The sequence below is a fragment of the Rhinichthys klamathensis genome, unplaced genomic scaffold (genome assembly GCF_029890125.1).
Source record: "Rhinichthys klamathensis goyatoka isolate OS25496 unplaced genomic scaffold, OSU_Roscu_1.1 h1tg000639l_1, whole genome shotgun sequence".
Taxonomy (NCBI): Eukaryota; Metazoa; Chordata; class Actinopteri; order Cypriniformes; family Leuciscidae; genus Rhinichthys; species Rhinichthys klamathensis.
Genome location: NW_026607085.1, coordinates 853,695 through 871,389, shown reverse-complemented (window position 1 = coordinate 871,389; position 17,695 = coordinate 853,695). Strand labels below are relative to the sequence as shown.

General features: G+C 46.0%; 1 protein-coding gene across 2 annotated transcripts in view; it reads left to right on the top strand.

Annotated features, from left to right (window-relative positions):
* The window catches only part of ttc33 (tetratricopeptide repeat domain 33), a 54,350-nt gene extending 36,941 nt beyond the window's left edge, over positions 1–17,409 (top strand). For both annotated transcript variants that reach the window (XM_056241375.1, XM_056241376.1), the window contains exon 5: positions 16,813–17,409. In XM_056241375.1, coding sequence (XP_056097350.1) covers positions 16,813–17,181 — 369 coding nt within the window. In that variant the 3' untranslated portion in view covers positions 17,182–17,409. The remainder of the gene's footprint in view (positions 1–16,812) is intronic.
* Positions 17,410–17,695: the final 286 nt, after the last annotated feature.

The following is a 17,695-nucleotide window of genomic DNA, read 5'->3' as shown; positions in this document are numbered from 1 at the left end:
ATAAAACAGCGCAACGCATTCAGGAAGGCATCAGTAAAAAGGTCATCCAGTACCTCAATGTGGATGGCACGTGAACACATGCAGGTGAATAGAAGCCCATATCTCTTCAGGTCTTTTCTTCCATCTTTAACATAAAATGGTCCGAAGCAATCCATACCACTAAAAGTAAATGGAGGAGTAGCTTCCATCCTCTCTGGTGGAAGGTCGGCCATTTTTTGTTCTTGACTACACCTTCTGAGCTTTCTGCATTTGATGCACTTGAAAATGAGTGATGACACTTCACTACTACATCCCAGGATCCAAATCCCACTGGAGCGTAGTTCATTGATGGTCATTCCACGACCCTGATGCTTCACCTTCTCATGATAGTGTTTTATCAACAATCGAGACACATGATGTCCTTTGGGAAGGATAGCTGGGTGTTTAACATGAGGGTGAAGTGTTGCTTGTGTCAATCTACCTCCCACCCTCAGGATATCTTGGCTGTCCATAAAGGGGTTCAACTTATGCAGTTTGGTTGACTTGCTCCTTTGTACATCATCCTTTTGTTTAAGAGCCTTGATTTCATCCTTGAACGCTTCTTCTTGAACTGCACGGATTATGAATTGTTCAGCATCCATTCTTTCATCAAGTGTCGTAACTTCATTGGATCTTGTTTTAAGACCTTTCACCTCCTTTGCAAGACGCTTAAGTCTTGCTATGGCTCTTACGACTCTCTTCCAGTCTGAAAACTTCTGAAGTCGGTCTGATAGGGACCTTTCCTCATTTGCTTTCGTTGCGTGAACATGTGCTCTTCTGATTTCTGGGTCGTCTTCATTGAGTTCTTCCACCTTAATCTCTTCTTTATGGAGGTCCTTTTGCCACAAGAAACTAGGTCCTGAGAACCAGTTAGACTCTACAAGCTCCTTTGCTTTGAGCCCGCGCGAGGCATGGTCAGCCGGGTTACTTTCAGATGCAACATATTGCCACTGACTTGGATCTGTGCTCGACTTAATCTGCTGAATCCGATTGGCTACGAATACATGAAATCGCCTTTCATCATTGTTAATATAACCAAGAACGACTTTGGAATCAGTCCAAAAGTATTCTTGCAGATCCTTAATCTCCATTTCTTTCCTTAGCAGATCACTTGTCCTTGTGGCCACGACCGCAGCTGAGAGTTCCAGCCTTGGGATAGTTGTTATCTTAGTTGGCGCAACCCTTGCCTTCCCCATAACAAGAGCGCAATGGACTTCTCCAGACTTCGAAACAACTCTAAGGTAAGAACACATTCCATAGCCAGAGACACTGGCATCGGAGAAATGGTGAAGTTCACACTGACGAACATCCTTGGCTGCCAATGGTATGTAATGCCGTGGTATCTCTACCGAAGACAGACTATAAAGGTCTTGTACCCATGCTTCCCAATGCGGCCTAAGGTCGTCAGGAAGTGGGTCATCCCATCCTACCTTTTCCTGGCACATCCTTTGTAGTATCTGTTTACCTTTCAAAAGGATAGGTGCCACAAATCCAAGTGGATCAAAAATTGAGGCCACTGTTGACAGTACTCCTCTTCTGGTAAAAGGATGCTCTTTTACCTTCACTTTGAACTGGAACTTATCCGAGCTAATGCACCATTGGACCCCAAGAGCCCGTTCTATCTTATGCTCACCCAAGGCCATGTCCAGGTCCGCTACAACTTCAGCAAGTTCTTGCTTTGGAATTGTGGCAATAACCTTCTTGTTATTGGTGATGAACTTGTGTAAGCGGAGTTTACCGGTGCTGCAGAGGTCTCTTGCTTCTCTAACAAGCTTGATAGCTTCTTCTTCACTGTCCAAACTTGTTAATCCATCGTCAACATAAAAGTTGCGTTGTATAAACCTTACAGTAGCTTCACTGAACTTGCCTTCTCCTTCTGCAGCCAGGTGTTTGAGCCCAAAGTTTGCGCATCCAGGTGACGATGCAGCACCGAACAAGTGAACCCTCATGCGGAATACTGACGGTGGAGCTTCCATATTGCCTCTTTCCCACCACAAAAACCTGAGGTAGTCTTGATCCCTTGGTGCAACATGAAATTGATGGAACATCCGCTCTACATCACACATGATGGCTACTTGTCCTTTGCGGAAACGACACAAGACCCCTACAAGGGTATTTGTAAGGTCTGGCCCGCTGAGTAGATGCTCATTCAGTGATGTATTCTGAAACTTAGCTGAACAATCAAATACCACGCGAATCTTTCCTGGCTTTTGGGGGTGGTAAACCCCATGGTGAGGGATATACCACGTGTTCTGATTGATTACCTCTGACTCTGGAACCCTTTCAGCATCACCTCTTGCTATTACGTCCTCCATAAAAGCCACATAATCCTTGTGATATTGATTGTCTTTCTTAAGACGTTTCCCCAGACATCTGAGTCTATGTTCTGCACACACCTTGTTGTTTGGTAGACTTGGCCTCTCTTCCTTGAAAGGCAATGGCATTTCGTAATGCCCATTTGCCTTTTGCTTGATTCCTTCTTTTAGCTTCACTAAGAACTTAATATCTTCTTGTGAGATTAGAGCTTCTTCACTGAACTTCTCAGTAAAATCTGACTCAAAGACCTTGAGTATATCTGCTGGAGTGATCATTTCCTTGACTTGAGTCCTATAAACAAAATGGACCTCAGACTTGAGCTCAGAAGAGGGCTTAGTAGCTGGCTGAACTTTCTTTATGATGACACGGTGACTCACACCGATTTCATCCTCATCAGCATAGTCAATTACAGTGCCGCTGTAGCCGATAATGCTCCAACCCAACACAGACCTTTGTGCGTATGGCTGGGCTTCATTGCCCATGATGACTTCTCTGGGAAGTAAGGCTTGTGGACAGTTATAGCCGATTAACAATCCTACTTCACAGTCGAGCTCAGGAGACATCTCATCCGCCAAATGCTCTAAGTGAGGCCAGGATCTTGCAGTTGTACTTGTGGGTATATGGGATCTGTTTGCTGGTATGTAATCTCTGGTATAAGTTGTTGGGAGTTTGATTTTGGTGTCAGAGCTGATGCCTCTTACCTGTAGTCCTTGCACCTTTTGGCTATTCACCACTTTTGTTTTTGATGTTATCGTGGACACTTTGAGTTTTACTGGCTCTTTCTTGGCACCCAATGTTACAGCTGCATCCTTCAGAATGAAGGTGGTGTCGCTCTGACTATCAAGTAAAGCATACACTAAAACTTCCTTGTCTGGTTCCATTGTCGTGGAGACATAGACTGGAACGATAGATGAAGTATAGGTGCTGCTCTTCTCTTGAACAACTCGATTAGAGGTAGCTTGTTGTATTTCAATTGGTTCAGACTGTTGGTCCTTGTTTCCTTGCTCTTGGTCTTTCTTCTCACGATCTTGATGTAGGCAAGTGGGGTGACGTTTTCCACATAAGTCACACACACTCCTGGATGTACAAGCTCTTGAGTTATGGCCGATCCTAAGGCAGCCAAAACATAATTTCTCCAGTTGTACAAACTTAACTCTTTCTTCAACTGGTTTTTCCCTAATCTTGAGACACCTATGGAGAGTATGGCCTTTCCTCTTGCAAAACATGCATGTGATGCTTGTCTTCTCACTTATTAATGGTAAAAGTCTTAGCACTCAAGTTCTGATTTCGTTGATACTTAAACCGTTCTCGTTCGGTTGGCTTTGATCTTTCTTGTTCAGTTGGCTTCACCGCATATAATGATGTGATTGGGTTACATGCAATTCGAGCCTCCATGTTGAGGAATCTTACGAAGTATCTGAAGTCAGGGAACATTTGGTGTCCATCTTGATAAATTGTGGCTTCTCTATTCCAGCGTGAGCTCAACCAATCCGGGAGCTTGACAGTAATCATTTGGTTTTCCACACAGTCGTTGAGAGTTTGTAGACCTTGAACATATGGCATAGCTGCTTCAACACTGCTCAAGAAATCAACAAACTCACGAAGATTTTCGCTGTCTTTGGGGCCAATTTTATGCCATGCATGTATCTTGTCACGATATGACTTGGCAACTATGAATGGATTACCAAATCTTTCTTCAAGTATATTGCAGGCAGCACGATAAGCTGCTTCTGTTCCTACAAGGAAATGGCCTTCAATAGCTCTCTTGGCTGAGCCGCCAACATACCTGCGTAGAAAGAAGAGCTTTTCTTGAGTTAGCAGGTTCTTGCGATCAATCAGAGTAACGAAGGAAAGCTTCCAATCGTTGTACTTGAGAGGATCTCCTTTGAAAACTTCAGGTTCTGGAATTGGAAATCGATTAGCTGTGATTGCTTTAGCTAGAGTTCTCACAAGATCATTGGAAGTTTCATGAGAAGAAAACAGAGCTTGAGTGGTTGGTGCTTGTTGCATAAGTGGAAGTGCAGTTGGAGTGATGACTTGACTTACAGGGACTTGAGAAAATGTGGCTGGCTGTGGAGCAAAGCATGAGGGATATGGGATAGAGTTTTTAGTGGCTGTGACCTCATGTGGGTGATGGACTTGACTGGACTTGGCTTGTTGCACAGGAAGAGCTTGGGAGACTGGTGCTTGATAGGAGGGAAAAAATGGATCCATTAAAGGGTTAAGTGCAAGTGGTGGATCGACAGATTCTGAATAAACCTGCAGTCTTGCTTGAGCTGCAACATACCCTTTAAGTTCTTCTAGCCGTTCTACTTCTCTTCTTTTCCCTTCCAGCTTCATTTTTCTATCAGCACTTTCTGCTATAAACTGAGCTCTTTTTTTTAGCACTTTCTGCTTCAATTTCCCTTTCTTTAGCTTCTCTTTCAGCCTTCAAGATTTGGTCTTCCACCTCAAGTCTTTGAATTTCTTCTTTCTGCTGACGTTGTGCATTGGTTATCTTTATCACCTCTTGCGTAGCTACAACTTCAGCTGCCGCTTGTTTTGCATTAAGGGACAGGATGGTAGAGTGTCTGGATACTTTGGAAGAAGCATTTGACTTAGCGGTTTGAACTGAGGAAACACTAGACACTGTGCTGTCAAACACTGACTTAGCATCAGGCCAAGATATGAATTCTGAATCATCACCACTGCGGAAATGTTGAACATTTGTATTTGCAATCCTAGTGAATGCCTGGCATGTATCATTCATTCTTCGAATGTCAGGTTCAGGACTTGAAATGGCTCTTAATTTGAGGTAAGTATTGTCCATGTCAACTTGGATGGTATTGATTGCATTTACAATCTCACCAATCAGATCATCAGCATCATTATTCTTAATGGACCGTTTTAAACCATTGATGTGATACTTCCACCTTCTGTACATCTTTACAAAACTCGCATTTAGATCCTTCGTTTTGTCATCTAACAGAGCCTTTCCCTTTTCAGTGAGCTTTTGTGTACGTCCAGATTTCCTAATTACAGGAGGCAGTTGCGTGTCATCCTCACCAACCTGAGATTGTGAATCCTGCGCTGTGTCTTCAACTTGCTTATCAGTGTCAGCTTGCTGTGATAGGGTCATTTGCTCTGCGTCACTGTCTTCTTGAAGGTCTCCGTGACTGACCTTTTCAGTTGGAGGAAAAGTGTATTCTTTTGAGTGTGACATATTTATTGTACAGCTTTAAATGTCGAAATTTGAAATAAATGTATTCTAAACTCTAATGTGTGCAAATATAAAATAACATAAAATGTTGAAAAATTAAATGTAAATATAAATCTCTTTGATTACCTTAACTTAACCTCTGAAAACTGCACACTAAACACTACAGTTTCATAATAACACACTTCAATGACCGAGTAATAAAAAGGCAATAACAGTGTAAAAAATAAATACACCTCTTGACACAGTCTACATATGAAAACTCACTTGTATGCACAATACTTTGATATTAACTTAAACCATCTTAGATTCAACTGGGAGAATGGTTACATTTACTTATCTACTTAGTTTCTTTGATTCTTAGATAACCAACTGCAGGAAAAATAATGTCCAATGCTGCTTTAAGGAAAAAACACAAATTAAATGTCCGTGAGCTATAATGGCAGTACTTGCGCTTAGGGCTGGGTACCGAGTTCGGTACTTTTTAGGTACCGACCGAATTGCCTCGATACTACCGAGTATCGAAACATGTCTTGTTTTTCGGTACCACATTTCGGTACCTAAGTGGTTAATCTCGTCAACGTCAGTGAAACAATAAGCATGCAGCATGATTGGCTGTGGCGGAAAAACACTAGTTTACGCGGCTGCCCAGAGACGCGGCTCGTCGCACGTGAGGCTGCAGTGTGTGTGTGTGTGTGTGTGTAAGCGTGCGTCCCAACCCAGATAGATAGAAAATATGTGGAAATGATCCAAAGTGTACCTATGTCATGTGCCAGACTCCATGCCAGATGCACGCGATGCAATATTTTCGACAAGATCATTGCTGCCAAGACCGGCAACACGGTAAATCTAGGCACTGAAGCGCACAAAATACACTTGAGAGTAATGGTGTTCACATCGAACGCGAATAGAGCGTCAAATACGCGTCTATCGCGTCTAGTTCGACGCTTGAAATTTCAGCTCGAGTTAAAATTTTTCAACTTGCGCGGAAGACGTTCGCGGCAAACGCGTCGCCCAATTCGCGTCATTCGCGACGCCCGGCGCGAATGATGCGTCTATTCGCGTCTTTGCATTGACTATGTATGTAATCTACTCGCACAAATAATTAAATTCGCGTTCGGTGTGAACACACCATTAGTAAACACTTGTTCATTAATAAACAATTAAAATATCTCCTTGCTATTGTTTCCACATCCATAATCATTAGGCTACTTTTGCCAGTGCTTTGCTGCAAGCTTCACGTGCAGGTATATATCCCGCCCCCCAGTAGCCTATATTTAATTTAATTCACATTTATTTGTATAGCATTTTTCACAATACATATCGTTTCAAAGCAGCTTTACAGAAAATGCATGTCTAAATTACAATTTAGAGTGATCTGTTATCAGAGGTGACAGTGTAATGCATTTCAATTAATTTTCATTCAGTTTCATCGTTAATTAATGCATTAAGTTAAAGCAGAAACAATGAGCTCATTGAAGTAAAGAATACATGTTGTTAAATGATTAGGAAACATAGAAAACTTTAGCATTGGTGCTTTTTTACATACTCAAAATATGAGTGTAAAAAAGTCAACAAACTGAAAAAAAAATTAGGTGATGTTATATTGTTAAACCTGGTTACATAAAATTGGTATCGAAAAAAGTATCGTTCAGGAACCGGTATCGAAGTCAAGGTATCGGTATCGGTACCGAACATTTTGTTACGATACCCAGCCCTATTTCATAATTTGTATCCATACACAACGCAGTTCCTCTGCGGCAGACCTAGAGCAGGCTAGCTAGCAGCTCATCGGTTCGCTCAGAGAGAACTGCTTAAGCCTATGGGAGAGCGGGGCTGAACCCGCTTCCAATGAGAGGCGCCCGCGCGCTCATTGCGTCATGGCCCGCCAGAATGGGCGTGGCCATGGTGTATATAACAGTCTCTCCCAGGCTTATATGTTGATTCATTTCATCTTCAGCAAGCTGCACGCTTCTGCTGTCCTGAGAAAAGCCGTCGCCGTCGAGAAGGCATAACTCTAGCGAGCTCCCGGACCCTGAAGAAGCCGGCCGTCTTCGCCACCTTCAGCCGCCCTGCAAGCTAGCGCCATCCGACGACTGTATCCTTCTCTATTATACCTAAAAGAGCCGAGCGTCTTTTTAAAGATGTCTCGTTTTTCCTGCGGCTCTTGCCGCGCTCGTCTCGAGGACGGAGACCGCCATGTCATCTGCGCTCTCTGCCTGGGACTCGAGCACGCAGAACTCGCCCTCGCGGATGGAGGATGCGACTTCTGTGAGAGCCTGCCGTTGTCGTCCCTGCGGGCACGACTTCTGGCAGCAAAATCCGCTCCCGCGCCGCCTTCCTCTTCGCCGCGTAAGAAAAAACGCCGCTCCCAGAGGCCGCCGGAGCCCCCAGCGGAACAATGCGGGCCGCCGCCGCCGCCTCCCGCTTCCCGCTCTCCCTCCCCGCCCCTGCCGGACATACAGTTGCCGCCGAGTGGCCGCTCTGTCGCTTCCGATGACGCCGCGGAGGAGAAGGACTCCTGTTCACTGCTCGCATCAGACAGTGAAGAATGGTCATCTCTCGGATCCACGAGAGAATCGGCGGGGATCCGTGCCGGGATAGAGGAGGAACTAATGCGCCTCCTCTCACAGGCCGTCGAACGCCTCGGTCTCGAGTGGTCTCCTCCACCCGAGCAGGCCCCGAACCGGATGGACGGCAGCTTTTTTCATCGGCGCTCGACCCCCGCGTGCAACCGGGCCGCTCCATTCCTGCCTGAACTTCACGCAGAGCTGACGAAGTCCTGGAATGCCCCGCTCTCGGCTAGAAACCGCTCTGATATATCCGCCTCGCTGCGCTCGGTGGACGGAGCCGCCGAGAAAGGCTACTCAGCCATGCCGCCCGTCGAGGACTTGGTCGCCGCACACCTCTGCCCGCCCTCTGCTAGATGGCGCTCTTCCCCCACGCTTCCTTCGAAAGCTTGCAGAGCGACCTCGAGCTTTCATGCTCGCGCCTACGCCGCCGCCCGTCAGGCCGCCGCAGCGCTACATTCGATGTCTGTCCTCCAAGTATTACAGAGCGATATTCTCCGTGAGTGGGCCGAAGGCGGTAGAAACCCCTCCCCCGCTGTCACGGATCTGAGAAGTGCTACGGACCTCGCCCTTCGCGCCACTAAAGCCGCCGCACAAGCTCTGGGGAGATGCATGGCCAGCCTTTGTGTTGCCGAGAGACACTTATGGCTCACGCTCGCCGACATGGGAGATTCTGAGCGCGCCGCGTTTCTTAACGCGCCCCTCTCCCCGACGGGCCTTTTTGGATCTGCTGTCACGGGAATCGTCGATCGCTTTTCTGAGGTCCAGAAAGCTACTCAGGCGATGAATTTGTTTCTGCCCCGCCGCGCTAGCTCTTCCGCGGGCCGCTCTCGCGAGCCTCCTGCCAGAGCTCCACCACAGCGCCCCCCTCCGCAGACTCAAACAGCCCAGCGCAGACAGGGCGGCCGCCCTCGCTCTCGCTCTGACAGCCGCCGCCCCCGCGAGGCCCGCGACCTAAGATCACGCTGAAGCCTGATCATCAGAAGTCTGCCTAGCAAAGTCAAGAAAACGACGGTGCTCTCCCGCTGCGGCCGGACCGCCGTCAAAGCTTCGCCCTCTGCCAGTCCCCGTTATTTCGTCGACTGCTGTAGTGTTGACCGCCACAAACAAGCCGGTGTTCCAGCCCGCTTGCGAGCGACAAAAAGCCGTTTTTACGGCTACCCAGAGAAATCTCAAAAAGAGAAAATTTGCCAGTTGTGTAGAAAATGTGCCCACAATCATGTGCTCACCCATACACACAAGCATAACATACCCCGTGTCTCTATCAGAGCCCCATCACATGAAACGGGCACAGCCCGCTCTAATATCAGAGAACATAAACACGCCCACGAGCTCGTGCGCGTGTCCCCTCTCTGCTCGCTCTGTTTCACGGCCCATAGACTCCTCTCTGAGTGCAAATCCCGTTGCCACACACATTCAAAGCGCGCCCACACACTGTGTCCAGCCCGTTATGTGCAGCAGTCAGGGCGATATAGCCATTCGGCCACTAGCCGCATGCTCCAAAGCGTGGGAAGCCATTCCAGGCATTTCCCCGTGGGTACTAAGCATTATAAAGAACGGCTATCTGCTACAGTTTCGCCGCCGCCCGCCTCGTGCGCGGCTCGAATCTACTGTCAGCCCGCTGGCCGCCGGCACGCTCCGCTCAGAAATTGCGACGCTGTTGCAAAAGGGCGCCATAGAGAGAGTCCCACCATCTATGACCGAGTCGGGGTTTTACGGCCGTTATTTTCTGGTTCCCAAGAAAGACGGCGGCCTCAGACCGATTTTAGATCTCAGGTCTTTGAACAAAGTGCTCATGAAGAGACCGTTCAAGATGCTCACTACCAGGAAACTCCTCGCGCAGGTGCGCCAGGGGGACTGGTTCATCTCTCTAGACCTGAAAGACGCCTATTTTCGGTATATATCCGCCTTCGAGGGTCATGTTTATCAATACGCCGTTCTCCCGTTCGGCTTATCTCTGGCGCCCCGCACATTTACGAAGTGCATGGATACGGCGCTCGCCCCCCTGCGGAGCCAGGGGCTGCGCATATTGAATTATCTGGACGACTGGCTGATTTTGGCCCAATCACAGACGGAGCTTCTGTCGCACCGCGCAGTTCTCCTCGGCCATCTGAAAACGCTGGGCCTCTCTGTCAACTGGACAAAGAGCTCCCTTCAACCCAGTCAATCGATTTCCTTTCTAGGAATAGATTTGAACTCGGTCACGATGACGGCTCGCCTGTCTACACAGCGCGCGCGCAGTGTACAGCGACTGGCCGCCTCGTTTCAGATGGGCACCCGCTCACCTCTGAAAACTTTTCAGAGGATGCTGGGTTACATGGCCTCAGCCTCCGCTGTGCTTCAGCTGGGCCTTCTGCACATGCGTCCGCTTCAGCTTTGGTTAAACAGCCGTGTACCCCACCGCGCGTGGAACACGGGCCGCCAGCTGATCAGAGTTACGCAGACATGTCTCACGGCGCTGCAGCCATGGACAGTAGCAGAATGGTTTCGACAGGGCGTCACGATGGGGAACTTTTCTCGCCGAAAAGTCATCTCGACAGATGCATCCAACACGGGTTGGGGTGCAGTCTGCGAGGGCTCACCGGCCTTCGGCCATTGATCGACACAGGAAAGCCCCTTACACATAAACTGTCTGGAAATGCTTGCGGTCGAGAACGCGCTTTCGCGCTTCCTCCCGCTCATTCGGGGACACCACGTCCTGATCCGTTCGAACAACATGGCTGTGGTCTCCTATCTCAACCGTCAGGGCGGTGTCAGGTCCAGGAATCTCTTCCTACTGACACACCGCATTTTAGTTTGGTCTCAGAGCCGCCTGCTCTCGCTCAGAGCGACGCATGTGCCGGGCCATCTGAACGACGGTCCAGACATACTGTCCAGGAACCTCATCTCCTCAGGAGAATGGTCACTGAACACACAAACGGTCCAAATACTGTGGCGGCTATTCGGCAGAGCAGAGGTGGACCTCTTCGCGTCAGAAGAGAACGCTCACTGCCCAATATTTTTCTCAAGGAGCGAGGACGCGCTAGCCCAGGAATGGCCTCGCCGCCCGCTCTATGCATTCCCTCCGATCGCTCTGCTACCACAGGTAATTCAGAGGATCAGGGACACACGCCACTCGGTGCTCCTCATAGCCCCGCGTTGGGAGAGTCAGAATTGGGTTCCGGAGCTCACTCAGCTGTCGCAGACAGCCCGTGGCCCATCCCAGTCAGAGCAGATCTCCTCTCTCAGGCTCGCGGCACGATCTGGCACCCCCATCCACGGCGCTGGGCGCTACATGCATGGGTGATCAACGACTATTCGTTGATTTGCCAGAAGGAGTAAGAAACACTATCATACAGGCTAGAGCACCTTCCACGAGAAGGCTCTATGCGTCTAAATGGTCTGTGTTCTCAAAATGGTGCACCGACAAACATCTGGACCCACGGTCATGTGAGGTGCCGTCTTTGCTCGTTTTCCTTCAAGAGATGCTGGACAAGGGCAGGTCCCCCTCCACTCTCAAGGTTTACGTGGCAGCCGTCGCGGCGTTCTCTGAACCCCGACGCGCTCAGTCCCTGGGCAAAGACGAGTTAGTCATCCGCTTCCTCAGGGGAGCTAAGAGGATGAACCCTCCGCGCCCCCCTTCGGTTCCTATCTGGGATCTTTCTATAGTTCTCGAAGCTATGAAAGCACCCCCGTTCGAACCGCTCGAGTCTGTGGACCTAAAATACCTCTCGCACAAAACCGTTTTTCTGACGGCTCTGTCCTCAGTAAAACGCGTGGGGGATCTTCACGCGCTCTCATCCAGCGCCGCGTGTCTCGAGTTTGGTCCGAATGATTCTGTTGTCATTCTCAAACCTAGACATGGCAATGTCCCGAAGGCGATTGGTACCCCGTTCAGGGCTCAGATTATTTCCATATCGGCTCTGCCTTCATCCGATAGTGAGCGCGACGCCAATCTCCTCTGCCCGGTGCGGGCTCTGAGATTGTACACTACGCGCGCTGCCGCGTTCAGACGCGCTGAGCAGCTTTTCGTGTCGTTTGGGGGGCGCACCAAAGGTCTGGCCGCCTCTAAACAGACACTGTCTAGATGGATAGTAGACGCTATCGCCTCTGCTTACGCATCTAAATGCCTGCCCTGCCCTCTGGGCATCAGGGCGCACTCCACTAGAGGCATGGCCTCATCGTGGGCATGGTCCTGTGGAATTTCCATTCATGACATTTGTGTGGCCGCGGGATGGGCCTCCCCGTCCACTTTTGTCAGATTTTTTCAAACTTTTTTTTCACAACAACTTGGAAGTTCCCGCCTTGCAGGCAAAATTACTAGCTGTCTAAACGACCAGCTCCCTAAGAAGCTGCATTACTGGGAGTCCCTCACACAACCGGTTCGCCCCTTGTGCTCTCCTTAAATGCTTATACTCTTCATGTGCCCGCTCTGCCGGCCTCATACATGCTTATGTATACACTTCATGTGCCCGCTCTGCCGGCCTCATAATACATTCACTCCACGTTAAAATCCCCCGGTATCTCCCTGGAATTCATGAGTGGATTCATAGCGCGCACGGCGTTGACCAGGTGTTCCCGCAGCGTAAGCTAGCTTACGCAATACGAGAGAACCTCTCGTAAGAGAACGAATCGGTTACCTAACGTAACCTCGGTTCTCTCTAGAAGAGGGAACGAGTATTACGTTCCCGGCCGTGCTTGCGCTACTAGCGTTTCGCTTCACGCTGAAATAAATCAACATATAAGCCTGGGAGAGACTGTTATATACACCATGGCCACGCCCATTCTGGCGGGCCATGACGCAATGAGCGCGCGGGCGCCTCTCATTGGAAGCGGGTTCAGCCCCGCTCTCCCATAGGCTTAAGCAGTTCTCTCTGAGCGAACCAATGAGCTGCTAGCTAGCCTGCTCTAGGTCTGCCGCAGAGGAACTGCGTTGTGTATGGATACAAATTATGATATAATTTTTGGCTTCAATATCTCAGCAAAGATGAATCTTTCCCGCAGCGTAAGCTAGCTTACGCAATACTCGTTCCCTCTTCTAGAGAGAACCGAGGTTACGTTAGGTAACCGATTCGTTTTCACCCGCTCGGAGCCTTCCCCGATGCAGAAGTGTTCTACTGTGCCGCCCATTGATCGAATGCGAGACTCCGGTTTCCTTAACAGATGTTTATTAACACCGTAGAACTAAAAGTTCAGATAAACAAACAAAAGACAACATAAAACATTGCAATCATTGCATGGATCACATGGCTTTGCACTGACGCTAAAGAATACAGAAAAATACTGACCACTTTAAAAAATACGATTCTTCAACTTGCACACAGTTATAGCAAAACAGCATGAAACAATGAAGTAACAATAAAGAAATAACTAGAAGATAACATCACTGACACATGTGCGCGTTTACCTCTTGTCTGTAGCTCACTGCGCAACAGACCACAGACCTTCCTTCCGGTTTTACTCATGTCAAAATAAAAGTACGTATTTTAAAATAAATACAAAAAAAACACGGCTGCATTTACAGACGGGGTTTAACCCCTTAATCTAAATGATTAAAAATGAGATCTAAATGATTGGAAAAGTCCAAAGTACATCACCAGAGAGTAAGTCTGCTGTTTCTCCATAAGATCTTTGACATTTTTTTTTAATTATTAATAAAAATTACTATGTAAAAAAACAAAATTAAAAAAATGAAACATGCATGGATCAATTACAATAATATCAATTAAAACTGCATTTAGAAAATAGATTGATGAATTTCTGTTTCATGTTGACATTAATGCTATTGTTATAACCACATAAAAATGTCGAGTAACTTTTGTTTACGGACACACGCACACAAACATCTTGTAGGATTCGGCACTATTGAGTTTGATGTGCAAGTCACCCAGCAAAATCAAATGAATCTGTTCCATGACTTCATCACAACTGTTGAAATCATCTCTGTTAAATCAATCAGGACCCTAGAGGAGAAAATGTCTCCCAAAGCCATCAGATGGCTTTATTCCTCATTAAAGGTTTTCTTTTTGACAAGGGCTGGATTCTTGACTCTGGCTCACACTGGCTCTGATATTCTTCCTCTTTCAGGCAGATACGTGATCTAGTGTTGCTGTTTAAAGAGTTGAACGTTTCTTTGTAGATTGTTGAGTCAATAGGGCAATTATGAAGTTAAAACACCCCACTAAATCCTATTTATGAATTGATTATTTGCTTCATCCCCTCATTTCCTGGGTAACATGAACAGAGTGACTGATTCACAGCAGGAACTAGGCTTTAGACCCCATACAGAAGTAAATGAACATGTGTTATTGCAGTTCTCCATAGACTGAACGACCTCTTCAGCACTCAACCAACTGTAATGCAGTTTGCACTAGTGTTGCACGGTGCACCGATACTTCAAAAGTATCGCGATACTCGGAAATTAAAAACTTCACGATACCTAAATTTATTAGTATCGATACTTCTAAGAATGACCGCGTTCCAGATTTGTAAGAGAGTATTGCATGTTGGTGTGTGCAACGCACGCTTCCAGTGCCTCCCTATGGACGTCTGTGTTTTTCTCCTCATGCGCGTGTGACAGGGCGCGTGAACTGAACGAGCAGAGAGAGAGAGAGAGAGCGAGCGAGCCCCGGTCGCGCGTGCGCACTCTCTCTCTCTGCGGAGCCAGGCGAAAGTATAAACAAGGCTTCACCGTCTCAAAACTAAGCGCTGTCTTGCTCTCTCTCTCTCCCTCGCACATATTAATCAAAATAATTCGACACGATGGTAAGGTCGGGAGACTAAAGTTTAATGTGGAGCATTCGGAGTTTTTTTTTTTTTTTCTGAATTACCGCTGGGTGTAAATTGTGGTAAAATACGTTGCCTTATCTTCTCTGAATCGTTCCGCACATTCAGCTGACATAAACCACACTTTAAATAAACGAAAAAAACTATCCAGTCATGAAATGTTTTCTGTGATGACAGTGGGATGTAACCGCCTGGATAATCACACAACGCGCACACGTCCGATAATGACACGTCCAATTCGCGAACTAATGACTCATTTGAACCGATTCGTTTTAATGAATGGTTAAAACAACTGATCTGTCTGAATCGGTGTATAACTAATCGTTAACACTTTGTAATAAGGTTTCATTTATTACATAAATTACATAAAACAAATAAAAACACTTGTTTTTCCCCCCCGAAAAAGCATATGACTACTTTTTTCCACACAATGCTATCATGAATCGATAAGAGAATCGTTAAAGAATCGGATCGATAAGCAGAATCGTCAGTGGCATTGATATTGATAAAATCTTATGTTTCTTATGATAACTGAGATAATGCTGCTAAATTAATTTATTTTTTTACCTTGAATGTCATTGCTCTAATTTATTTTTTATATTTTTCATATTTCATATTTTGTTCAAATGGTTATTATAGCCTATCTGCTGTTCAAATGTTCATTTATTAGTGTGTTATGATTGGAAAGTTGTCCCAGTTTTAAAATAAAGCACAGCAATGATATTTGAGAGTGTTTCTCCCTTTTCAGGAAAAGTATCGAAAAAGTATCGAAATCGCAATTCTTGACTTAGTATCGGTATCGAAACAATAATTTTGGTATCGTGACAACACTAGTTTGCACATAAAAAGCCATCTTCATAACAGAAATATTTCGCTTTTTTGACAGTCATTTTAATATTGTGGATACTGGATATTGAGTGTGGAATACATCTGACACACATCTCCCTGCATATCTGACGCACGCAGTTGTTCAGTGTGTGTGTAATAAAGAATGTGATGATGTTGCATTCATAATTAAATGGTTTGCAGTTGCTGTTTTTTGTATGCAAGCATGGATGATGTGATCTGTTAAGGCTTATTATCAGCCCATAGTTTTATTGAGCTGAAACCACATGCCCGTTTCATTTATAACTGTTATTGTCTGAAGTGGGTTTTTGGGAAGAAATGGGAAATGGCTTTTTCTGTAAGTGGAGTTGTTTTAGTACATGTTCAGTAATCCCAGAAGGCTGCACAGGTTTATTTTATCTTGAGAACTAGTGAGAAGTCATGAATACTTCGGTTTGAATGTGGAATAAACATCTGTTCATATTCATTTTGGAGTGTAAGTGATCATTGAAGTGCAGTGCAGAGTCTATGCGTGTTATATTTTAGCAGAGTTAACATTCAGTGTATCGCTGCTTTTGGTCATATCAAACGTTTATATTGTAGATAAACAGGAATAGTTTGGGTCACAAAGCACAAAAACATGATAAAGCAAAAAGTGATATCAATTATTTCATGTTTTTATTTCAATTTAAAGTTGTTTTGAAATCTAAAGTTTATTACATTGAAAAATTGAAAATGTTTAATTATACCATTTTGGTATACTGTATCACCCATATCTATATCATTCACACTAATGTTCAAAGGTTTAGGGTGAGATTTTTTTAAAGAAATTAATACTTTTATTCAGCAAGAATGTGCAAATAGCCCGTCTTGTTGGCAGAGGCTATTTACACTAACTCCTCCCACTGACATCTGGTAGGGCCACTAATTTCACAATATTACTGTTTTTACTGTATTTTTGATCAAATAAATGCATCCTTGGTGAGCAAAAGAGATTTCTTTCAGAAACGGTTAAAAAAAAAATGTGTACCAACCCCAAAACTTTGAACGGTACGGTATATCAATATCCATACATTTTGCATGTAGTTTCACCTTTGCGTATGTTTCATGTGTTTGTTCCAGGCTGTACGGTCCTTCCAAGTGGCAGTGCACCTGCATCCGTCGGAGCGCCTCCTCTGGGAGGAAGACCTAGGCTGGGCCTTACAGCTCCGGGAGAAGCAACAAGCTCTCCGTGAAAAGGCGACACAGGAAGAAGACGCCCGAAGGCTCCTTGTGGAAGCTCCAGAGCTAAAGAACGATTATGATTTTGAAAGCGATGAAGTGATTGAGGCTTGCACAGCCATGGCTGATAGACAGAAAAAATATGAGGACTTAAAGAAAACGGCGGTTGTTGTGGACTCATGTGGGGTGACCAAAGAGGTGGTTGTCGAGGATGACAACAAACCCACTTCATCCTCACAGAGTGTTTTAGTCAAGGCACGAGGACTCTGAGGGAAATGGAGGCTGTTTTTGTGTCTCCTCATCTGTGTATTTTGTTTAGATTATGTATGTACTGTTGATTTGATAATCCAGGGTTCTGATTGGCTTCCTCATAGTGTTCAACACAGTTGTTCAACCATCCCCAGTGAATTTGTAAAGTGAGCACCAGATTCCAAGAAGAATCTGAAGTGCTTCTGGATCATTTTCACTCAAACAAGAGCATAAATTTCCTTCCTTTTACTGAAGCATTCTGTTGTTATTTCATTGCTTTTAAGTTCTCAAAATAGCAGAGAAATCCCTTTTTAATGTACACACTTGATTAGGAATGTCATTCCCATGCAGTCGCCTTTGTTTGTCTCGTTTTTTGTGAGATGTGAGCCCTCGCTGGGACAAGAGTGCTGTTATAGCAGCGTGAAACTCTGATGTGCCTGGACTGAGTGGGAAGAGCATGATATACACACACACACACACACACACTTGCTCCATTACCTATTTACAGACTATTGGTGTTTAGTTAGTGCTACTT